Source organism: Sphaerodactylus townsendi, linkage group LG11 (assembly GCF_021028975.2).
Source record: "Sphaerodactylus townsendi isolate TG3544 linkage group LG11, MPM_Stown_v2.3, whole genome shotgun sequence".
Classification (NCBI taxonomy): Eukaryota; Metazoa; Chordata; class Lepidosauria; order Squamata; family Sphaerodactylidae; genus Sphaerodactylus; species Sphaerodactylus townsendi.
The window spans coordinates 76,396,591-76,420,922 of NC_059435.1; the positions used below are offsets into that span (position 1 = coordinate 76,396,591).

Genomic DNA, 24,332 nt, shown 5'->3' on the forward strand with positions numbered 1-24,332 from the left:
AGATAGATAGCTAGCTAGCTAGCTAGATAGATAGATAGATAGATAGATAGATAGATAGATAGATAGATAGATAGATAGATAGATAGATAGATAGATAGATAGATAGATAGATAGATAGATAGATAGATAGATAGATAGATAGATAGATAGATAGATAGATAGATAGATAGATAGATAGAGGATGGATAATGGATGGATAATGGATGGATAATGGATGGATGAAAGAAAGAAAGAAAGAATGAATGAATGAATGAATGAATGAATGAATGAATGAATGAATGAATGAATGAATGAATGAATGAATGAATGATGATAATGGTCCAATCATCAAAAAGTGGTCAGGGGTCCCCAGGAGTGGCCAGGACAAAGAAAACCAAAATAGGAGGAGAACAGATGGCTCATAATTGGTTTCCAGGAAAAGATCAGGATAAAAGTGGAAACAAAAAAATTGGGGGGGGGGGGGATTACAACTAAAGGTGCAAAAATGTGTCGTTCAATCAGGGGATGAAGCAGTATGGGGTCAAACCTCATGGGGGGAAAAACCCATACAGGAAAGCCCTTGATCTCCCGCAAAGCTTCCACGCCAAGTCAGCTCTGCCCCTTCCTGATCAAACTGTACAAAGAAATCTTTTCTGATGTGTCTGGAAGCACCAGGCTGTTTTTCAGCTCCCCACATATCCTCCTTAAGCCGAATTCATCTTGAATTAACTGCTCCTTCGGGTTAAACTCCGTGTCCCTGATGCCAGCCATGGGCCTGCATTCTTTACAGCGTTAATAGCTTAAAAAGAAGTTCTTTAAAAGCACTTAATCTGTACCGATTCTCTCTCACACTTGCACCCTGGGAGACAGGGCAATCCTGCCCTAGATCTGCAGGACTTCTGCTTCTGCCAATATATTCAATCAACTCCATTGATCAGGTTTCAAGGTTTTAAAAAAAAGACCTCGGGTAGGTTGCAAGTGTAACCTCTTATCTGTGGGTTCTGTGGGGCAGAACTTGGAATGAGTTTGCAACAACAAATTTTAAAAACAAAATGGTTTACTTTCTTAACACATAACATATAACATCAACATTTAACATCACATTTCAAGGTCCTGTTCAGGTTGCATTTTCAAGTCCTTATATTTACAGTCTACTGACACTGCCAAGTCCATTTCTTCTTGCAAGTGGGTTGGCTCCTGAAGACTCCAAGGGCTTGGTGAACAGCATTCAACATGATGAAGGTTTCCAGGAGAACTCTCACCTATTACAACCACAAAAAGAAACCCTGAAACAATAAACTCCAACATTTACAACATAGCAAAAATAAACTACCACCTTCCCAGTAGTTCCCAACAACATTGCAGTTACCTTAACAAGGTGTTAAGGGCTTATACAACCAAGGTCCGAGTCTGGTAGCCTCGTCTCCTCCAACTACATGAGCTCTGCTGCAGCCTCTTGCTGCTTTGAGTCTCCACCCCTTTCTGGGTCAACCCATTCTGAGCATGGGGATTACACAAGCACAGCTCCCAGAGATGAACTGCTCTCCCCAAAACGAGGCAAAAAGCAGGAAGCTCCATAAAGCCCTATTCTCCCTTTCTCCTCCATGCTCCATCTAGGTTGGATTTCTCTCCCCTCTGCCTTTGTATTTATCCCCTGGAAAGCCAAACAGGTTCGTGGTCAATAAATACTTGGCTGGTGAGAAGAGAAACCTGTACAACCGGTGATGTAAAAAAGTGACTTTTCTATTGAAAGCATCAAGTTAGATAAGTAGTGTGCTTTTTAAATCCCAGGGAGTTTTAGGGGGTTTTCAGTCTGGTGTCTCATGATTGCGTTTGGATCGGTTGACTTTGAATTATTTTCATGCAGTGTGGGGATTTCTTTCCGTGCTTTGGTGGAGCCGAACCCCTTCATTGTGATCAACTGGCCGTGGCTGGATCTGCTGGGGAGGAAGAAACAGAAAATAACCCTGGTGTGATCCAGCAGGGCTCTTCTGAGGTTCTTATCAGGGGAAGGCCTTGGCCTCCATGCTCTGTTGTTGGATCTCCAGAGGAACTGGTTGGCCTCTACGTGTGAGGCAGGATGCTGAACTAGATGGACCCTCCCTGGTGTTATCCAGCAGGGCTCTTCTGAGGTTCTTACCAGGGGAAGGCCTTGGCCTCTATGCCCTGTTGTTGGATCTCCAGAGGAACTGGTTGGCCTCTACGTGTGAGGCAGGATGCTGAGCTAGATGGACCCTCCCTTGTGTGATCCAGCTGGGCTCTTCTGAGGTTCTTATCAGGGGAAGGCCTCGGCCTCTATGCTCTGTTGTTGGATCTCCAGAGGAGCTGGTTGGCCTCTACGTGTGAGGCAGGATGCTGAGCTAGATGGACCCTCCCTGGTGTGATCCATCAGGGCTCTTCTGAGGTTCTTATCAGGGGAAGGCCTTGGCCTCTATGCCCTGTTGTTGGATCTCCAGAGGGACTGGTTGGCCTCTACGTGTGAGGCAGGATGCTGAACTAGATGGACCCTCCCTGGTGTGATCCAGCAGGGCTCTTCTGAGGTTCTTATCAGGGGAAGGCCTTGGCCTCTATGCTCTGTTGTTGGATCTCCAGAGGAACTGGTTGGCCTCTTCGTGTGAGGCAGGATGCTGAACTAGATGGACCCCTCTCCTGGGTGTGGGATCCATCAGGGGGGCTCTTTCCTGAGGTTCTTATCAGGGGAAGGCCTTGGCCTCTATGCCCTGTTGTTGGATCTCCAGAGGAGCTGGTTGGCCTCTACGTGTGAGGCAGGATGCTGAACTAGATGGACCCTCCCTGGTGTGATCCAGCTGGGCTCTTCTGAGGTTCTTATCAGGGGAAGGCCTTGGCCTCTATGCCCTGTTGTTAGATCTCCAGAGGGACTGGTTGGCCTCTACGTGTGAGGCAGGATGCTGAACTAGATGGACCCTCCCTGGTGAGATCCAGCAGGGCTCTTCTGAGGTTCTTATCAGGGGAAGGCCTTGGCCTCTATGCCCTGTTGTTGGATCTCCAGAGGGACTGGTTGGCCTCTTCGTGTGAGGCAGGATGCTGAACTAGATCGACCCTCCCTGGTGTGATCCAGCAGGGCTCTTCTGATGTTCTTCTGTTTCAAGATGAGCCAGCTTTCAAGCTGGCCACTTCTAGTTGGCGCCTCCTTCCATCTGGCCACTTCTAGTTGTATAAATTATCCTGAGTCTATCAGGGAAGGAGGGTGCACTCTTCAAGTAAATGTGTCACGTCATAGTCTGGAAGGAGGAGAGCGTCCATGTGAGTTTGCTGGAGATCACTAGCTTGTGGTTTTCTCCACAGATTGTGAGGATGGGGACTTGAGCCCTACCTCTTTCAGTTTTGGAAATGTTGATGCCTTCGATGGTGCAGCTTTGTCTGAAATGGCTCAGACCTGTGTGAGATGTGTGTGTCCCTCTTGCCTTGCCTTCCTGGGTACTGTTATGGCCTCGATGGATCGGAAGTTAGGGACTTGTCAAGAGCCTTCCAAGACCTGTTCAGCTTCCTTCCTTCAGGAGCAGCAGTGGCGTAGGAGGCTAAGAGCTCATGTATCTAATCTGGAGGAACCGGGTTTGATTCCCAGCTCTGCCGCCTGAGCTGTGGAGGCTTATCTGGGGAATTCAGATTAGCCTGGGCACTCCCACACACGCCAGCTGGGTGACCTTGGGCTAGTCACAGCTTCTCAGAGCTCTCTCAGCCCCACCTACCTCACAGGGTGTTTATTGTGAGGGGGGAGGGCAAGGAGATTGTAAGCCCCTTTGAGTCTCCTGCAGGAGAGAAAGGGGGATATAAATCCAAACTCTTCTTCTTTTTCTTCTTAGTCCTTCCTTGGTTCTTGCTATGAAACTCTGGTGAAGGCGGGATCTAACAGCAACATGGGAACCCTCGGCTTGCTTTCCTTCGCTTTAGGCGCGCTGTAATGTTCTTATCCTTTGGCTGGTATCTACTGATCTCTGGGGTGGCCTCAGAGGCTCTGTTCTGCCTGGGAGCACTGTTAGTGATTTCACCGCTCTGGGATCCCAAGGGTGGGGCTGGGAAAGATATAACTGGAGCAGCAGTGGCGTAGGAGGTTAAGAGCTTGTGTATCTAATCTGGAGGGACCGGGTTTGATTCCCAGCTCTGCTACCTGAGCTGTGGAGGCTTCTCTGGGGAATTCACGCCAGCTGAGTGACCTTGGGCTAGTCACAGCTTCTCGGAGCTCTCTCAGCCCCACCTACCTCACAGGGTGTTTGTTGTGAGGGGGGAAGGGCAAGGAGATTGTCAGCCCCTTTGAGTCTCCTGCAGGAGAGAAAGGGGGGATATAAATCCAAACTCCTCCTCTTCTCTCCTATAACAAAATAATGGAATTCAGTTCCAGCAATGCCTGTTTGGTGCTGTCCGTGGTATCCTGACAATAAACCGGCTTCTGAACTCAAGAGCCTGGTTGCTGCCGGGTTCGACAGATCTCGACTGGGCTGCTGTATGGGTGTGTCACAAACGTTCGGATGTCAATCAATGATAAGTGATGTAGGGGATGGGAGCGGATCGTCACCACGCTTAACCGTGGGTACGGGCTTCTTGGGCAAGCCGATGGTCCTGGCATGAGCGCGAGGATATGGCACTGAGATACCCACAACACCAACCTTGGGAAGGAGGGGAAATGCTGAAGGATGCAGGTCATTTTTTTTCCCTCCAGAAAAGGCTTCAGTGCGTACATGAAGCTGACTTATATGGAATCAGGTGTTTGGTCCCTCAAGATCAGTATTTTTTAGTAATTTAATGTTTTATGATGTTTTATTGGTTGTTTTAGATTGTACACTGCCCAGAGCCCTTCGGGAGTGGCCGGTATAGCAAATATAAACTATAAACAAACAAACAAATATATGTATTGTCGAAGGCTTTCACGGCCGGAATCACTGGGGTGCTGTGTGGTTTCCGGGCTGTATGGCCGTGTTCTAGCAGCATTCTCTCCTGACGTTTCGCCTGCATCTGTGGCTGGCATCTTCAGAGGATCTGATGTTGGGAAAGCAAGTGGAGTGTATATATCTGTTGGAGTGTCCAGGGTGGGTGAAGAAACATTGTCTGTGAGTAACAAAGAAGGCAACCAGGTCAATAGGTGAGGGCATCTGAATAGAAGTATGAGTAACAATGAAGTCTATAGCATGGGAGTAACAATGGAGATAGCAAGGTCACTGGTGGGAGCATCTGAATAGAAGTATCCTGGCCTTTGTTTCCTTTGTCTATGGCAGGGGTCTGCAACCTGCAGCTCTCCAGATGTTCATGAACTACAATTCCCATCAGCCCCTGCCAGCATGGCCAATTGGCCATGCTGGCAGGGCTGATGGGATTTGTGTTTGTGTGGAGCTGGTTAGACACTGTCTTGACTCTAGTATTTTTCAACAAATAAATAAATATATTATATTTAATATTGTATTACATATTGTATTTAATTAATAAATAAATACATATTCAACAAACAAATAAATAAATACATATTGTGTACACAGACTGGCAGCTGCTGTTGGCCACCCCTGTTGCATGTTAAATACAGTTAAATACATAGGACAGAGCATCCAGTGCTCTGTGCGAAAGAGTTTGGATGGCCAAAATCTTAAATTTGGGTCTTTCATGATGCTCAAACTCAGTTGGCTCTCGTCTCCTTGTTCTCCAGAGTGTTTCCAAGAGGAGGAACAGCTTCCGGAGGCGCTCCAGCTACGGCTCATCCACCTCTTCGGTGCCGTGATCTCGGGATCCAAGGTCAGTCTCATCTCGATCCGTGTCTCACGGCTTCGTGGGTTCCATTGGCATTATCCCACGGGGATGTAAACGTTAGCATTGCTGATTTGGAGGCTGTATGCTCGGCCGCTGCCATTCTGGGCCAGTGGGGATTGGGGGGTTAAGATTTGTTTTTGGGTTCCTCACTCTTTGTCCCACTCTTTAGGAGGGGCCTGTGGCTCAATAGCAGATTCCCCGCTCTGCCACTTGAGCTGTGGAGGCTTATCTAGTGAATCAGATTAGCTTGTGCACTCCAGCACAGGCCAGCTGGGTGATCTTGGGCTAATCATAGTTCTTCTGAGCTCTTTCAGCCCCACACACCTCACAGGGTGTTTGTTGGGGGGAGGGGGGAAGAGGAAGGAGTTTGTAGGTTCCTTTGAGTCTGCTGACAGGAGAGAAAGGGGAAATATAAATCCAAACTCCTCCTCCTCTTCTTCTTCCTCCTCCTCTAGGGCTGTGGTGGTGAACCTGTGGCTGTCCAGATGTTATGAACTACAATTCCCATCAGCCTCTGCCAGCATGGTCAATTGGGGTTGTCAGGGGCTGATGGGAATTGAAGTCCATAACATCTGGAGTGCCAAAGGTTCACCACCACTGCTCTAGGGAATTTTGTGTGTCTCAAAACATTGTTTGACCAACATTGGTAGTTTTCCAAGATGCTTTAATACTGGTGACAAATGAATGCATGCTCATGTGTGGTTTCTAAATTGACATCCGGCGTGCTCTCCTCCTGAACAGCAAAATGCCCTGGCGTTGGTCACGCCGTCTTTGGTGGAGGTCTTGATGCTGGTCCTCCGGAGGTGGTGCTGCCCTGCAAGCGGACCACCCAAAGATCTCCGGTCGCTCCAGCTGACCTTGAAGGCCTTGGTCGAGATGGTCCACGTTCTCCACGCCAGCAGCCCCAGCCAACGCCAAGTAGAGATCCGGTCCATCTTGGGCAGTTTCTTCAAGGTTCTCAACTCTGACCAGCCCATGGCTGCTCTGGACGGTTCTCCAGGACCTCACTGGGAGGAGAAACTCATCACCCTCAGGGTGAACATGTTGGGTAGGTGGACCTGGAGAGGGATCACCCGTGATCTGTTGGGTGTTAGGATCCAAGGTCAATTCATTAGGAAGTTTTCATTGCATTGTGATTTGTGTGCATTCCAGTGCAGGTAAACACCACGCAGGTGACATGTCCCCAAATGTATGTTTCATTTGCCAGATGTTACATGTCTGTTACCCTAACTCAGGAGGTCTACAACCTGTGGCTCTCCAGATGTTCATGGACTACAATTCCCATCAGCATGGCCATGCTGGCAGGGGCTGATGGGAATTGTAGTCCATGAACATCTGAAGAACCGCACGTTGCAGACCCCTGCCTAACGGATAATTTCCTTTTCCAAATGTATAAATGGATTTCTAAAGGTTTGGGCCTACCATGGAATTTAAGACATTCAAACAGAGACGTCTGAGGGAGGATAGGATTGAAGTCTATAAAATTATGCATGGGGTAGAAAATGTCGACAGAGATAAATTTTTCTCTCTTTCTCACAATACTAGAACCAGGGGGCATCCATTGAAAATGCTGGGGAATTAGGACTAATAAAAGGAAACACTTCTTCACACAACGTGTGATTGGTGGTGATGGCCACTAACCTGGATAGCTTTAAAAGGGGCTTGGACAGATTTATGGAGGAGAAGTCAATCTATGGCTACCAATCTTGATCCTCCTTGATCTCAGATTGCAAATGCCTTAGCAGACCAGATGCTCGGGAGCAGCAGCCGCAGAAGGCCATTGCTTTCACCTCCTGCATGTGAGCTCCCAAAGACACCTGGTGGGCCACTGCGAGTAGCAGAGAGCTGGACTAGATGGACTCTGGTCTGACCCAGCTGGCTTGTTCTTATGTTCTTATGTTCTGGCCTATTTTAATTAAAAACAGCCAAAGCAACTTAAAGTTTGTATGGTCATTTAAAACTGGGGTGGAGTGTGTGCGTGTGTTTGTGTGTGTGTTGCAGATGGCAAATTGTACCAGTTAAGAGCAGGGTGAATAAGTCCTAATTTAATCAGCAAGACACGGGATGATTTCTTGAATTGGCTGTGTGGAGACTTTGGAGACTGGAATTCTGACCGTGATTTCATGCATTTATTTTGTTATTGGTGATGTTTCTTTCGCTTTGCAAATATATACAGCCTGCCTTTCTACCCTTAGAAGGGCCATTGAGGCTCCTAACAAATTAAATCTGGCATAAGAAAATCCTTCCGTCTTTCCTTCCTCCTTCAGATGCGATTCCGGAAATGCTGGACTGCAACGACCGGCCCGTCTTGCAGGCGATATTCCTCAGCAATAACTGTTTCGAACACATAATTCGGCTCATCCAAAACAGCAAGGTAGGATAATTTGGTCGGTGTCTGCAGACTTCTTTTCTTCGGAGCTGGGTTCTTGGGGGTCCTCTGGTTTCTGTTTCTCTCCCCCCACCCCCTTCACCTCCTGTGGCATTTTTTTGGAAAATTACAAAATAATGGGGCCACGGTGAAGGTTTCACAAACTAATTCAACAACTGTGGAATGACAGTCCATGGGCGTAGTGCTCGTGCTAATTTGTGGCTGTGCACCCTTTGCAGAGGGACTATTTGGTTTAGGAATCTTTCTGTGAATGATCACACGGCAACAAGCCTGTGAACATATTGTTAAGTTTAACACAGCATAAATACTTATATTTGAATTGTTTATTGACTGTTAGGCTCATTCCGCACATGCAGAATAATGCACTTTCAAACTGCTTTCAGTGCTCTTTGAAGCTGCGCGGAACGGCAAAAATCCACTTCCAAACAGTTGTGAAAGTGGTTTGAAAACGCATTATTTTGCGTGTGTGGAAGGGGCCTTAGAGATACTGGTACAACAGTGTCATTAGCCATGCAGGTGCTTGCTTGGATGCTAATCTCCAGGGGGTGACTGGAGATCTCTTGAGATCACAGCTGATCTCTAAGTGATGGAGAGTGGTTCAGCTGGAGAAAACAGTCACTTTGGAAGGTGGGCTGTGTATGGCATTATATCCCACTGAAGTCCCTCAAATCCCGCCCCCCTCAAGCTCCGCCCCCAAAATTGCAACCCAGAACGGGCAACCTTAAGGTTGTGACATCTCTTTCCAGAGAGGGTTTGTAGAAGAGGGTAAATAGGGCTGAGATCACTCTTTGACTCTTATGATTGAAGTCTATACAATTATGCAGGGGGTAGAAAATGTTGACAGGAGAGAAATTTTTCTCTTTTTCTCACCATACTAGAACCAGGGGGCATCCATTGAAAATGCTGGGGGGGGGGGATTAGGACTAATAAAAGGAAACACTTCTTCACGCAACGAGTGATTGGTGTTTGGAATATGCTGCCACAGGAGGTGGTGATGGCCACTCACCTGGATAGCTTTAAAAGGGGCTTGGACAGATTTATGGAGGAGAAGTCGATTTATGGCTACCCATCTTGATCCTCCTTGATCTGAGATTGCAAATGCCTTAACAGACCAGGTACTCGGAAGCAACAGCCGCAGAAGGCCATTGCTTTCACCTCCTGCCTGTGAGCTCCCAAAGGCACCTGGTGGGCCACTGTGAGTAGCAGAGAGCTGGACTAGATGTACTCTGGTCTGATCCAGCTGGCTTGTTCTTATGTTCTTACAAGAAAAGAGTCTTTGGTGTCAGGCAGGACTAGGACTCTGGATTACTTGAGATCTCCTCCACTTCTAACACATAACAGTCGCCGAGTGTTACATGCCAGGCGTTGAGATTGTTTATCTGGGCTCCGTTCCCAGGGACAGGGGGACCAAGGTCTGGCTTTGTGCCCTGAGATTTTTCTTCGCCTCCTCGGCCTTGGCCACTGAAAGCCTAACAAATCTGGGGAGTCTGTAAATACAAAGCAGGATAGATGTATATCAAGACCCAAGGGAGTCTTTTGCGCTCTCTCTAGAGCTATTTTTAACTTTCTCACTTTGAACAACCCAGGTGCATCCATGTTCTCTCTTCTGTGCTATTTTAAGGATGTTATTAGAGTATAAAACATGGACACACACAGAGAGAAAGAGAGAGAGAGATCATGGGTGAAAACTTCAAGATCACAGCCTAAAATATCTTTCCGTTCCTTATCTTTTCCCCCCTATTTTGTGATTCTTAACATCCAACCTCCTGAACAGTTCAGGATAACTCAAGAGCTTGTGGACAGTCTGTGTTGTTTTGATTGCCCTTAACTGCTCCGGGTGGATGCCGGCCATTATTACACCCCTATAATTCTAGAAGCCTCTGAGAGCCAGCGTGGTGTCGGGGTTAAGAGCAGGTGGATCCTAATCTGGAGAACCAGGGTTGATTCCTCGCTCCTCCACCTGAGTGGCAGAGGCTTATCTGGTGAACCAGATGTGTTTCCGCACTCCTGTATTCCTGCCGAGTCACCTTGGGCCAGTCACAGTTCTTTCAGAACTCTTTCAGCCCCACCTGCCTCACAAGGTGTCTGTTGTGGAGAGAGGAAGGGAAGAAGAAGAAGAAGAAGAAGAAGAAGAAGAAGAAGAAGAAGAAGAAGAAGAAGAAGAAGAAGAAGAAGAAGAAGAAGAAGAAGAAGAAGAAGAAGAAGAAGAAGAAGAAGAAGAAGAAGAAGAAGAAGAAGAAGAAGAAGAAGAAGAAGAAGAAGAAGAAGAAGAAGAAGAAGAAGAAGAAGAAGAAGAAGAAGAAGAGTTGGATTTATATCCCCTTTTTCTCTCCTATAAGGAGACTCAAAGGGGCTGACAAACTCCTTTCCCTTCCCCCCTCACAACAAACACCCTGTGAGGTAGGTGGGGCTAAGAGAGCTCAGAAGAACTGTGACTAGCCCAAGGTCACCCAGCTGGCTTGTAAACCACCTTGAGTCTCCTTACAGGAGAGAAAGATGGCCCCAGCAAATTGGAAAGAGAATCCTGAACCCCAAGATCTTCTGCAGGATGAAGCTCGGATCCCTCCCTGCCTTCAATAAGCTCCTCCCAAATTGACCACGTGGGTTATGGTTTGTGCTCTCTGGGGGGTTGTCAATGTGTGTTCCTGATGAAATAGGGTCTTGAGAAATAGAAACCTCACTCAAATGCTAACACTGTGCAGTTTCCTCTTCTGGTTCCGGAATCCCCCCCACATTTCCTGTTTCGCTGCGGGGCTTATAGATCAGCTCTAATCTAGATAGCCTGTTGGCAACCAGTCAAGTCATCTTCCCAAGTCTCCTCCTCCTTTCTCCGGCTCTGCACTACTGCAGAAGTTTAGTACACATCCTGTCTCCTGGCCATTCTCATGATGCAAATCCGTGCATCCGCACGCATCCATGTGCAGTCCTTCTGGTGTAGTGGGGGGGGGGGGGTCCTGAAATGAGGACTCCGTTTCTTGTACATCTGGTTGGAGCTTCCATCTGGGGGGCTGGTGCTCTTTGGTCAGCCCTGGGTCTGTGATCTGTCAAATGCCGTCTGTCTGGGGGTGGGGTGGGGGGTTGGTGTGGTGTGCCAGGCAGCTGTTTCCCTCTCTGCTTAAACTGTGCCCATCCGCTCTCTGGACTTGGACGGTCCCTTTCCATCTAATACAGCGGCCTCAACCTGTGGCTGTCCAGTTGTTCATGGACTACAATTCCCATCAGCCCCTGCCAGCATGGCCAATTGGCAGGGGCTGCCAGACCCCTGATCTAACACCTCTCTCTCTCCCCCTCTCTCCCCCCCTCTCTCCCTCTCTCTCTCTCTCTCCCCCCTCTCTCTCTCCCTCCCTCCCCTCTCCCCCCTCTCTCCCCCTCCCTCCCCCCCCCTCCCTCCCTCTCCCTCTCTCCCTCCCTCTCTCCCTCCCTCCCCCTCCCCCCCCCCTCCCCCCCCCCCCCCTCTCCCCCCCCCCCTCCCCCTCCCTCCCCCCCCCTCTCCCTCTCTCTCTCCCCCCCTCCCCCTCCCCCTCCCCCCCTCCCCCTCCCTCTCCCTCCCTCTCCCTCCCTCCCTCCCCCCCCCCCCCCCCCCCCCCCTCCCTCCCCCCCTCCCTCCCCCCCCCCCTCCCCCTCTCCCCCTCTCCCCCTCTCCCTCTCTCTCTCCCTCCCTCTCCCTCTCTCTCTCCCTCTCTCTCTCTCTCTCCTCTCTGAGAGCCAGCGTGGTGGAGAACCGGGTTTGATTCCCCCAGCTTCTGCCCCTTTGAGCTCGTGGGAGGCTTATCTTGCAGTAATCAGATTTAGCTTCTGTGTACTCCCAACACACTGGCCAGCTGGGTGCGACCTGCTTAGTCACAACTCTTTTGGAGCTCTCTGTGCCATTCCACCCACCTCACAGGGTAAGTTTGTTGTGAGGGGGAAGTAGCAAGTGAGATTGTAAACCCCCTTGTGTGTCTAGCCTCTTTTTTACAGGAGCAAAGGAAAGGGATTGCATAAATCCAAAATCTTCTTCTTCTTCCTTTCTTCTTTCTCTCTCCTGCGAATGACATTACACCTCTGACCTTTCTGACAGCTGTACCTAAGCGCTGAGTGCAAATCTTCAGGGACCGATCTCACCACCGGGCTGCTGACTGAGATGGATATCCGTCCAGGTGGTATTGCCGGGTCGCCATATGGTGGTGGTGGGATTTGCAATGCCGGTGCATGGTGCTTTCCCCTCGGGGTTCTATATGCGTGCCCTCGCAAGCCCCCCACAGCTCTGCACGTTTAAACAGACAAAGTTAGGTCAGAGCACCCAGAGCCTTGAAGGTGGTGGGTGAGAATTGCACGCGTGAAATCCGCCTCCTGCTTAATCAGGCCTTGGCCGTGAAGGTCAGCATTGCCTGCTCAGACTGGCAGCCGCCACCTTCCCGAAACCACCTGATCCCTGCCTGCTCTCCTTTCTGCTGATTGGTCTGACCCACGGCCGAGCCAAAGGTGAATTCTGAACCCGCTTGTCATAGCCAATGCTTGCACACTGTGTAAGGTCGCCTTTCCGCACAACCAAAATGAAACGTTTTGAGACAGGAAATAAAACATTTCCTCTGAGGAGTTCCGCATCGTTTTTAGCTCAAAACATTTCATTTCCAGTCTCAAAATATGTTATATGTATCCTGGATTTTAGCAATTCTTTCACTTGCTGTGCAGAGCTCTTTCAAATGTTTTGCAAGACTCCCAATGTGGCGTAGGAGGTTAAGAGCTCGTGTATCTAATCTGGAGGAACCGGGTTTGATTCCCCGCTCTGACGCCTGAGCTGTGGAGGCTTATCTGGGGAATTCAGATTAGCCTGGGCACTCCCACACACGCCAGCTGGGTGACCTTGGGCTAGTCACAGCTTCTCGGAGCTCTCTCAGCCCCACCCACCTCACAGGGTGTTTGTTGTGAGGGGGGAAGGGCAAGGAGATTGTAAGCCCCTTTGAGTCTCCAGCAGGAGAGGAAGGGGGGATATACATCCAAAGTCTTCTAGATCTACGCAGCGGTGTTGAGGCGGGGTCGTTGCCATGCAAAACGGTCTTCCTTGAATTGCTCTATGGCACTTTTTCTGCAGCATGGTCACTGGGCCGCAGTGGTACTCGGGGGTCATCAGGAGTACGGAATAGTGGCCGTTCGAGGATGGAGACTGCGGATCTGTCTACCTCCTAGTGCTGTTGTCTAGGATGTGTTGGAGGATCTTCTATGATGCTTGTATGGCTTCGTGCATGCGGGCTAACCTTAGAGGTCCTTCTAGTTGGGGCTGCATCCATTGCTCCTCCTCGCTCTGCCAAAAATTTGTTAGCCATGTGCTTTAGCAAGGGGCGTAATGCCCATTGGGCAAGGTGGGCAGCTGCCCAGGGCATCACCTTGTGGGGGGCACCAAAAATGCAGGGTTCGTTTTGGGGTATTTTTAGTGGTTTTCCGCTTTTCACCTGCAGGGGGCGCAGTTTTTAGGCTAGTGGCACCAAAATTAGTAGACATCAGGAGATGTTCTATGATGTTCTCTTCAGGCTTGTAGCTGTTTGAGTCCAAAGTTATGGGATCTCAGCAAGGTGCCGCCATCCCCCATTCTTTCCAATGGGAGCTAAGGAGATGGGTTACCCTTTGAGGGTCCATAACTTTGGCCCTGAACCAAACTGCACCGAACCTGGGGGGGTATCATTAGGGCAGTCTCCTTATGAGACCATGAAAGTTTTGAGACTGTGCTTTCAGAAATGTGCCCCCCCTCCCGCAGCCTGCAACCTCCATTGACAGCAATGCAGAAAACTCAATGCAGAACAAAGATTCTTGGGCAAATTCTCTGGCCAGCTCTTTTCAGGGTGCATTTTGACATATCAGCACGGGCTCAGGGACATCTGAGACTGTCTGATGCACCCTCAGTAGTTTGAGGGGGGCCAAAGTTATGGACTCGCAAAGGGGGTGCCCCCATCCCCCATTCTTTCCAATGGGAGCTAAGGAGATGGGGCTACCCTTTTGAGGGTCCATAACTTTGTCCCCACTGAACCAAACCGCACCAAACTTGAGGGGTAGCATAAGGACAGTCTCCTGATGACACGCTGAAATTTTGGTGGCAATATGTCTAAAAATGCACCCCCTGCAGGCACCAATGACCTGGTGCAGAAAATATTTTTGGTCATGGTGGGGTGGCCGCCCATGGGGGTGGGGCATCCAACTCAGGTTTTGCCCAGGGCTCCAGTTTGCCTCGCCTGAGACCAGGGGGTGTGGGGTGAGAGAATAAATAACCTGCCCATAAAGAAAGAGAACAAACACAAGTGGTTATAAATAGCGGAGGGTCGGCTGGGCTGCGTCTGGTTCTGTCAGCCGAGAATTCGCCACATTCTCTCCAGTGTTTTATCAGTGAAAGTTCAGAGGTTTCTTTTTTTAAAATTTTTAAACCCATTCCAAATGCTTTTAGGCTGCCTTTTGGGCCCGGAGACGTTTGGCTGGGGATTTAAACAACACTGGATCTTTTCCTTGTCTTCTCTGTATTAATTCAGAATATTCTGTTCCGTTGCATTTGAAGAAGATGATCGAAGCAGGTTGCAAAACTGCAATTTTAAAAATCCAGGGTGGAACTGTAAAAAAATTGTGCTGCTTCAAACTGAGCAGGAATTGAGCTTAAAAAAGGTTTTCTGACCGAGAAGCTGGAACCAGAAGGCTGGCACTGGGGAGATGGGGGAGGGGGGCACAATATCTGGAGAAGACAATTGCCAAAAACACCATCTGTGTTCTGACCAAGGGCACCTTTTTGGCAGCAGCAGCAACAGCATCTCCCTAGCTGGCCTCAAAGAACAAGCGGGTCCAGTATGTCGGGGGGGGGGGGTGGACCGGCCATTTTGCCCCCCGGGAAAGATCTTGGAGGGCCTCCGGCACCCCAGGGCCAAGCAGTTGCTATGCCTGTGCTTTTGGAACTGAGAGAGTTCAGAGAGAACTGCGACCGGCGCTCGGTCTCCCAGCCGGAATGTAGGAGTGGGGAAACAAATCCGGTTTACCAGATAAGAATCTGTCACTCATGTGGAGGAGTGGGGGAATCCAACCCAGTTCTCCATATTAGAGTCCACTGCTCTTAACCACTACACCACGCTGGTTCTCTCTACTTTTATTGGTCAGACAAGTTCAGAAGAAGAAGAAGAAGAAGAAGAGGAGGAGGAGGAGGAGGAGGAGGAGGAGGAGGAGGAGGAGGAGGAGTTTGGATTTATATCCCCCCTTTCTCTCCTGCAGGAGACTCAAAGGGGCTGACAATCTCCTTGCCCTTCCCGCCTCACAACAAACATCCTGTGAGGTAGGTGGGGCTGAGAGAGCTCCGAGAAGCTGTGACTAGCCCAAGGTCACCCAGCTGGCGTGTGTGGGAGTGCCCAGGCTAATCTGAATTCCCCAGAGAAGCCTCCACAGCTCAGGCGTCAGAGCGGGGAATCAAACCCGGTTCCTCCAGATTAGATACACGAGCTCTTAACCTCCTACGCCACTGCTGGGCTGCATCTGATTCTTCGGAGCTTGAGTTCTAGTACCAGAGGATCTATCCAAGAGGGAATGTATAGGAGTAGAGTGTCTAGAACGAGGGATGTGATTGTACCTCTCTATTCCGCACTGGTTGGACGTCACCTAGGATATTGTGTACAGTTCTGGGCACTGCAGTTCAAGAAGGATATTGACAAGCTGGAACGGGTCCAGAGGAGGGTAACCAAAATGGTCAAAGGTCTGGGGTCTACACCCTATGAGGAGAGACTTGGGGATCTGAGGATGTTTAGACTGGAGAAGCAAAGGTTAAGGAGGGACATGATAGCCCTGTTTAGACATTTGAAGGGATGCCACGTCGAAGAGGGAGCAAGCTTGTTTTCTTCTGCCTCAGAGACTAGGACACGGAGTAATGGATTCAAGGTACAGGAAAACATTAGGAAGAACTTCCTGACCGTCAGGGCTGTTAGACAGTGGAACGCACTGCCTCAGAGAGTTGTGGAGTCTCCTTCTTTGGAGGTTTTCATAGGGAGGCTGGATTGCCATCTGTCAGGAGTGCTTTGATTGGAGTGTGTGGCAGGGGGGTTGGACTTGATGGCCCGTAGCGTGTCTTCCAACTCTATGATCCTATGTAGCCCTTTGGGTTGGTCTAGGCCAGTGGTGGCGAACCTATGGCCCTCCAGATGTTCATGGACTACAATTCCCATCAGCCCCTGCCACCATGGCCAATTGGCCTTGCTGGTAGGGGCTGATGGGAATTGTAGTCCATGAACAGGGGGGATATAAATCCAAACTCCTCCTCCTCTTCTTCTTCTTCTTCTTCTCCTTCTCCTTCTCCTTCTCCTTCTCCTTCTCCTTCTCCTTCTTCTCCTTCTCCTTCTTCTTCTTCTTCTTCTTCTTCTTCTTCTTCTTCTCCTCCTCCTCCTCCTCCTCCTCCTCCTCCTCCTCCTCCTCCTCCTCCTCCTCCTTCTTCTTCTTCTTCTTCTTCTTCTTCTTCTTCTTCTTCTTCTTCTTCTTCTTCTTCTTCACCACCACGGGTCTAGGCCTCTTCATGCAGGTATCCTGCAGGAGGAAGGAATTTCAAAGCCTGTTCAGGAACCATTTTGAGCTTTCTCTTTTCCTTGCGCTGCGGAGGAAGAACGCGCGCAGAGTTCCCATTGGCGACGCGGCTGCCACAGCTGCGACTCTGCCTTCTCAGCCTTCCGTCTGGCATAAACACTGAGGCGCGAATGCGAAGATGGATTTCCAAGGGCAAAGCTGCGAACGTCTTGTAGGAACACACGCCCACGCCCTAACGGTGCGATCGGAACATTTCGGCTTTCCCTAGGAAGGTCGGAGAAGGAAAGAGAAAGGCTTTTCCTGTCTAGCTGTACAGGTTTTTACCAGGTTTGTGGGGTTAACGAATGGCTGGTCTTGCCCATCTGCCGGTTCTACGGTCCTAGATCAGCAGGCAGGAGAGAGCCGAAAATGTCTGCCAGCAAGCAGCTATTTTAGGCTGCCCTTTCAAATGAGCGATGGGTTTGACCTTTCCATTTGGAGGAGTTCAAAGGAACTCTTTCGAGAGAACTATCCGTCATACATGTGCCGGGTGCGCCTAGTAACAGTTCTACAGCCAAACACTTCTGGTTCAGACGTACCTGTTCCCAGACTCCCACTGGCTCCCGGTGGAATTCCGGATCATCTTCAAGGTGCTGGTATTGACCTTTAAGGCCTTACGCGGCCTGGGACCATCGTATCTTCGAGACCGCATCACCCCTTATGTCCCAACAAGGCCTCTTCGATCAGCTGAGGCCAATTTTACTGGTGGTCCCTGGCCCCTCAGCGATACGGCTGGCCTCCACGCGGGCCAGAGCCTTTACGGCTCTGGCCCCGGCCTGGTGGAACGCTCTTCCTCCAACTGTCCGGGCCCTGCGGGACCTTGGTGAGTTCCGCAGGGCCTGTAAGACGGAGCTGTTCCGCCGGGCCTTTGGAGGAACCAGCCGTTGATGGTGCCCCCTCCCCGGCCCCCGACATCTGGGCCAGCTGCCATCCTAGACTCGCCACTCCTCCCTTTTTTAGAAGGGGGAGGGAATTTTTAGACTGGAATATAGGACGCCATCCCTCCCCCCTTTAGGAGAGGGGAGGGAACCATAATAGTAGACTGCTGAATGCCATCTATTTTACTGTAACTTATTATATTTATTAGAAATGTTTTATGGTCGTCCCTGCTTTTAAATGTTTTTATTGCTTATATTGTTTCCTTTTATGCTGTACACCGCCCAGAGCCCTTCGGGGATGGGGCGGTATAAAAGTTCAAATAAATAAATAAATAAATAAATAATTATGAGATGGGGTTAAGGAATAGACCACATGTGGACTCTAAGAGACAAGGAACAAGGTTGGCCAACCCCCCCCCCCCAAAAAAAAACTTGCCACACAACAGGAATTGCACAAGGAAGTGTTAATGACTAAAGTGCATATATGCAATATTCACAAAATAACATAATCGAGAATGAGATCATTCCATGAGTCCATAGGGTTCTCACGACCGTAATTCTATAAATATTTCATTCACTGCACTGAAGAAGATCAGCACTGTCCAATGGGAAAAAGGCAGAATCTGGGGGAATCACGGTCCACTCACCACACCGTTCAAGAAACAGCAACCTGACTCCAAATTGTACAAGTTCAAAGGAGCCGCAGCAAAACGCCTGGGCGCTGAAGTGCATGTGCGTCCTCTTCAGTGCGTATGTATAGTATTAGTACTTATTTCCGCCATTCAAAAATTGCTATATGCTACCTATGATAATTGTGATACCTTGTGCAATTCCTGTTGTGTGGCAAGTTTTTTGGGGGGTTTGGCCAACCCTAACCCTAACCAGGGGGCATCCATTGAAAATGCTGGGGGGAAGAATTAGGACTAATCAAAGGAAACACTTCTTCACGCAACGTGTGATTGGTGTTTGGAAGATGCTGCCACCGGAGGTGGTGATGGCCACTCACCTGGATAGCTTTAAAAGGGGCTTGGACAGATCTATGGAGGAGAAGTCGATCTATGGCTACCAATCTTGATCCTCCTTGATCTGAGATGGCAAATGCCTTAGCAGACCAGGTGCTCGGGAGCAGCAGCAGCAGAAGGCCATTGCTTTCACCTCCTGCACGTGAGCTCCCAAAGGCACCTGGTGGGCCACTGCGAGTAGCAGAGAGCTGGACTAGATGGACTCTGGTCTGATCCAGCAGGCTTGTTCTTATGTTCCTTGTCTCTTGGTGTAGTCTTGCCCTCATTCTTCCTTTCCACATGTGGACTCTCCCATCCCTTCTGTGGCTAACTTTGCATCCTAACCAGAGTTACCTTTCGAATCAGGGCTTGTTTTGGAAGGACTTTTACTGATACATTTGACCTTGATGTCCGTCAGCATAAGGTCTGGATGCTGCCTGTGTGTTCTTAGTTCTAGAGTTGGAAAATTATGTCGTCTGACCCCCTGTTCGACGCAGGGAATCTAGAGAGCATTCCCCACAGAGGGCTGTCCACCCTCTGGTTGAAAACCACCAGTGGGAGAAGCGGGGGAAATCCCCTTGCTTGGATGACTAGTGGGAAAGCCCATTGCTTGGACGGTTGGTTTATGTTAGGAAGTATCTCCTAACCAAGTTGTTGGTTCTCATTGTTAGGAAGTATCCTAACCAAGTTGTTGGTTCTTGTTGTTAGGTAGTATCTCCTAACCAAGTTGTTGGTTCTTGTTGTTAGGAAGTATCTCCTAACCAAGTTGTTGGTTCGCGTTGTTAGGAAGTATCTCCTAACCAAGTTGTTGGTTCTCATTGTTAGGAAGTATCCTAACCAAGTTGTTGGTTCTCGTTGTTAGGTAGTATCTCCTAACCAAGTTGTTGGTTCTCGTTGTTAGGAAGTATCTCCTAACCAAGTTGTTGGTTCTCGTTGTATCTCCCAACCAAGTTGTTGGTTCTCGTTGTTAGGAAGTATCTCCTAACCAAGTTGTTGGTTCTCGTTGTTAGGAAGTATCTCCTAACCAAGTTGTTGGTTCTCGTTGTTAGGAAGTATCTCCTAACCAAGTTGTTGGTTCTCGTTGTTAGGAAGTATCTCCTAACCAAGTTGTTGGTTCTCGTTGTTAGGAAGTATCTCCTGACAAAGTTGTTGGTTCTCGTTGTTAGGAAGTATCTCCTGACAAAGTTGTTGGTTCTCGTTGTTAGGAAGTATCTCCTAACAAAGTTGTTGGTTCTCGTTGTTAGGAAGTATCTCCTGACAAAGTTGTTGGTTCTCGTTGTTAGGAAGTATCTCCTGACAAAGTTGTTGGTTCTCGTTGTTAGGAAGTATCTCCTAACAAAGTTGTTGGTTCTCATTGTTAGGAAGTATCTCCCAATGTGGAGCCCAGCCAACGTGGTGCTCATGGGCCCTGTGGTACCAACAGACACCTTTCCTGGCATCCACCAAGTGTTTTTAGAAAGACCGTGGGGGGGGGGGGGTTGCCCAGCAATGCTTCTGACTTTTAAGCAGCTGCTACCACAATACAAGGATCTTCACTGTATGAGTGAAGATAAGTTGCGCACATGCAAGAGCCAACATGGTGTAGTAGTTAAGGCATCAGACTAGTCCAGGGGTGGCCAACCTATGGCACTCCAGATGTTCATAGACTACAATTCCCATCAGCCCCTGCCAGCATGGCCAATTAGTCATGCTGTCAGGGGCTGATGGGAATTGTAGTCCATGGACATCTGGAGCACCATAGGTTCGCCACCCCTGGACTAGGGTCTGGGAAACCCAGGTTTGAATCCCCGCTGTGCCATGGAACCTATGGGCTGGGCACACACTCTCAGCCTCGACCCTGGGAAATATCGGGATGGGAGATCCCAGGGGGCGTGACATGGAGGTAGGCAACGGCAAACCATCTCTGAACGTTTCTCGCCTTGAAAACCCCACCAGGGGTCTCCGTAAGTCAGCTGTAATATGACAGCCAAAAAAAAAAATCAAGAAAATATTTTTAAACAGTGCATCCCACTAAACAGAGCTACTATTGAGGAGTTATAGTTAGTTTTGTGTGGCCTCACTCCCTGCAGCGTTGCAGATGCACCCGCTGTCCTGTTGCAGCGTTCCATAGGTGCCCGCAGGCCCCAAAGGGTTGGAGAATCTCTCCAGCTGGATTCAACTGGAATCTCCCCTTCCAGGACTTCACCTGTTGGATCCAGCCTTGCTCTCCGGAGCAGCGGAGGTTGCTGGGTTGCCTTCCATCTGGTTTGCTCTTCGCTTTCTCCAAACTGTAGCAGCTTCCACATTCACCGCTGCACAACGCGCACCTCCCCTCCGAGACACCCTGACAGCTTCACGGATTATCGTTCTCAGTAGCCAAGGAAACAGATTAAAGGTTTGGAGAAGCAGCTGGTCTTGGGCTGCCTTTGTAAAAGTTTCACGTGGCCATAACTGGAAAGCCAGTGGAAGACCTGTCTCAGGAGAGAAAGTGGCAGAGGAGCCCTCTCTGCACAAGGAAACAGAGCTCAGCCTGGCAAGCATAAGCATAAGCATTTTATTGTCATTGTGCACGCACAACGAAATTTACAGCAGCATTCCTCAATGCACACAATTTCAGACTCATACCCCATCCTCCCTTTCCCCTTCTTCCACCCATCCCTCCACAGCCCCAAACACATCAACACGAAGCCGCAGAGTTTAGCATAGCCACAGCTCTAGAGTAGAAGCTGTCTCTAAGCCTCTTGGTCCTAGTTTTGGTAGACCTGTATCGTCTGCCGGTTGGTAACAGTTCAAAAAGAGAGTGTGCTGGATGAGACGGGCCTCTCAGAATATTCTGGGCTTTCTTTAGGCTTCGGGAATTATAGAGTTCTTCCAAGGAGGGGAGAGGGCAACCGATTTGCTGAAAAGCAGGGAATTGCTGATAAGCAGGGATGGCGTCAGAGTTCGCACAATCCCTGAATTGCGTCGAACCGTCGTGGCAAAAGACTTTTACTTTTTCCTACCGCTGGCCGAATGTCTTCGGCTCCAAACCAGCTTGCCAACCCTGCCCCGGGTTCGTAGAATCCCCTTCAGTTCCTCTCCAAAAAGCCTCTTCTGTTCTTTTTGCCGAACTACTCGGGCTTATAAGTCAGCGAAATGCCATCTTCCGCCCCCACAAAGCCATGTAGCAAGAAGTCTGCAGTGAGCCTGTCGTAAGAAGAAGAAAACAGAACACCAAGGCTTACATGGCTGCTGCTTCCTGCTTCATACGTTTGATGAAATAGCTGCTTCCCAGAGTTTCACCCCCAACTGTCCAGGCATTTCCCAACACAGAGTTAGCAAGCCGGCACGGTGCACTGGTCAAGGCTGGTGGCATCTAATGTGGAGAACTGGGTTTGAGTCTCCGCTCCTCCACGTGAGCAGCAGACTCTAATCTTGCAAACCAGCTTTGTTTCCCCACTCTTCTATACCAATCCCTTGAGTTGTGTTCAGGAGCAGTTTTCACTCAAATGTTAGAGCAGGGCAGACAACCCCAACACCTTCCTTATGAGGAGAGGCTGCAGCGTTTGGGACTCTTTAGTTTGGAGAGGAGGCGTCTGAGGGGGGATAGGATTGAAGTCTATAAACTTATGCATGGGGTAGAAAATGTTGACAGAGAGAAAATTTTCTCTCTTTCTCACAATACTAGAACCAGGGGGCATCCATTGAAAATGCTGAGGGGAAGAATTAGGACTAATAAAAGGAAACACTTTTTCCCGCAATGTGTGATTGGTGTTTGGAAGAAGCTGCCACAGAAGGTGGTGATGGCCACTCACCTGGATAGCTTTAAAAGGGGCTTGGACAGATTTATGGAGGAGAAGTCGATCTATGGCTCCCAATCTTGATCCTCCTTGATCTGAGATTGCAAATGCCTTAGCAGACCAGGTGCTCGGGAGCAGCAGCAGCAGCAGAAGGCCCTTGCTTTCACATCCTGCAGGTGAGCTCCCAAAGGCACCTGGTGGGCCACTGCGAGTAGCAGAGAGCTGGACTAGATGGACTCTGGTCTGATCCAGCAGGCTAGTCCTTATGTTCTTTTGTTCTTAACATGTCTGCATGGTTTGCCACACTGTGTTTGAAGATGCTTTGGTGTGAACTGCTATTCTTCTCCTGGGCAACTCAAAGCTACCTGTCAGAAGATGGAGGGCTCGGAGAAATGGGGGTGTTTACAATATTATAGGTGTATACTTCCTTATTTTCTTCTCTGAAATGTTAGAGCGACACACAGTTGTGCGTGCCGTCATGCCAAGGGCTGCTGACCCGTTCTTCATAACCACTTTTCGACAAGATTCTTCACTTATCCCTGAGTCAGCAAGTCCAGCCTCACTACCATGATTGGCATTTCAAAGACCAATCTCTTTTCATGTGGTCTCTCTGTCTCTTCTGATTGGTGTCGACCTCCCCAGAGGGGAGGGCAGAAGGAGCTGCCGGCTGCCGGCTGGAAGGGGGGGTGCATCTGGAAGGGTAGTGTCCTTGGGCTTCCTTGCCCCCCCCCCATGTTGATGCGTGGGCGCCCAATGACGATAAGGCAGCAGGGAGCCCTCCCCCATTGCTGTCTTCCTAGTCACGTGGGGGGCTGATTTTGCACCCCCCATATGACCAGATTAGTGGCAGCCAGGGACAGAGGGTACCCCTCGTCCCTAGGCAAATACACCACTGGCTATGAGCAGTGGTGGGATCCAAAAATTTTAGTAACAGGTTCCCATGGTGGTGGGATTCAAACAGTGGCGTAGCGCCAATGGGGCTGGGCGGGGCACAACGGGGGCGTGGCCGGGCATTCCGGGGCAGGGCATTAATAATTTCTCTGTTACTGTAAAAAACTCTTACTGTAAAAAAAAAGTTCCTAATTTCCAGCTGGTATCTTTCTGTCCATAATTTAAACTCATTATAGCCAGTCCTATCGTCTACTGCCAACAGAAACAACTACTTCTCCTCTAATTGACTGCCTGTCAAATACTTCATACTTTCAAATACTTAATTTTGTTTCTAGAAATCAAAAGAAGGAGACTTTCCTTAAACAAGGAACTTGACCATATTTCTAAAACATGTTTTTAAAACAGCCCAACAGGGAGAATTATCCCGTTTTCTACCTTCGCTAACCAGCCACATAGGAAGCAACAGGACTTTATGATTTTTGGACCTAATGGGATTTCTAATGGAAAAGCAGACCCAATTAGGAACCCCCTCTCGACACACACAAATAATTAGTAACCCACTCTTGGGAACTGGTGAGAACCTGCTGGATCCCACCTCTGGCTGTGGGGGTCAGGGGACAACCTCCTTCCATCACATCTTCTTTTAGAAGGCCTGTGTATCTCTTCCTTGCTTAGGGTATATTGATGTTTCCAGCGTGAAGCAGTGGTTAAGAACAGGTGGGCTTTAATCTGGAGAGCCGGGTTTGATACCTCACTCCTCCACCTGAGTGGCGGACTCTTATCTGGTGGATTGGATTTGTTTCCCCGCTCCTCCATGTGGAGCCTGCTGGGTGACCTTGGGCTGATCACAGTTCTCTCAGAACTCTCTCAGCTCCTTCTGCCTTGCAAGGTGTCTGTTGTGGGGAGTGGAAGGGAAGGAGTTTGTAAGCTTCTTTGAGACTCCTTATGGTTGAGAAGAGAGGGGTATAAATTCAAACTCTTCTTCTATCCAAAAGCAGACTGACAGAATTAAATCAATGCACTTCTTCACTGGCGTTTGGCTTTCCAATTTTTAAATCCCAAATAAATCAGCAAAGTTCCAGAGAGCCTGTTCCCCTTTGCTCGGCGTTGGTGGTGGGTTTTTTGGTTT

The 24,332-nt window shown here is 49.2% G+C and overlaps 1 protein-coding gene across 1 annotated transcript in view; it reads left to right on the forward strand.

Annotated features, from left to right (window-relative positions):
* NBEAL2 (neurobeachin like 2) overlaps positions 1-24,332 on the forward strand; it is a 149,787-nt gene that overhangs the window by 57,216 nt on the left and 68,239 nt on the right. Inside the window, exons 7-11 of the mRNA XM_048510517.1 lie at positions 5,633-5,718; positions 6,475-6,781; positions 8,001-8,107; positions 12,183-12,255; positions 21,017-21,021. Of these exons, the coding sequence (XP_048366474.1) occupies positions 5,633-5,718; positions 6,475-6,781; positions 8,001-8,107; positions 12,183-12,255; positions 21,017-21,021 (578 nt within the window). The remainder of the gene's footprint in view (positions 1-5,632; positions 5,719-6,474; positions 6,782-8,000; positions 8,108-12,182; positions 12,256-21,016; positions 21,022-24,332) is intronic.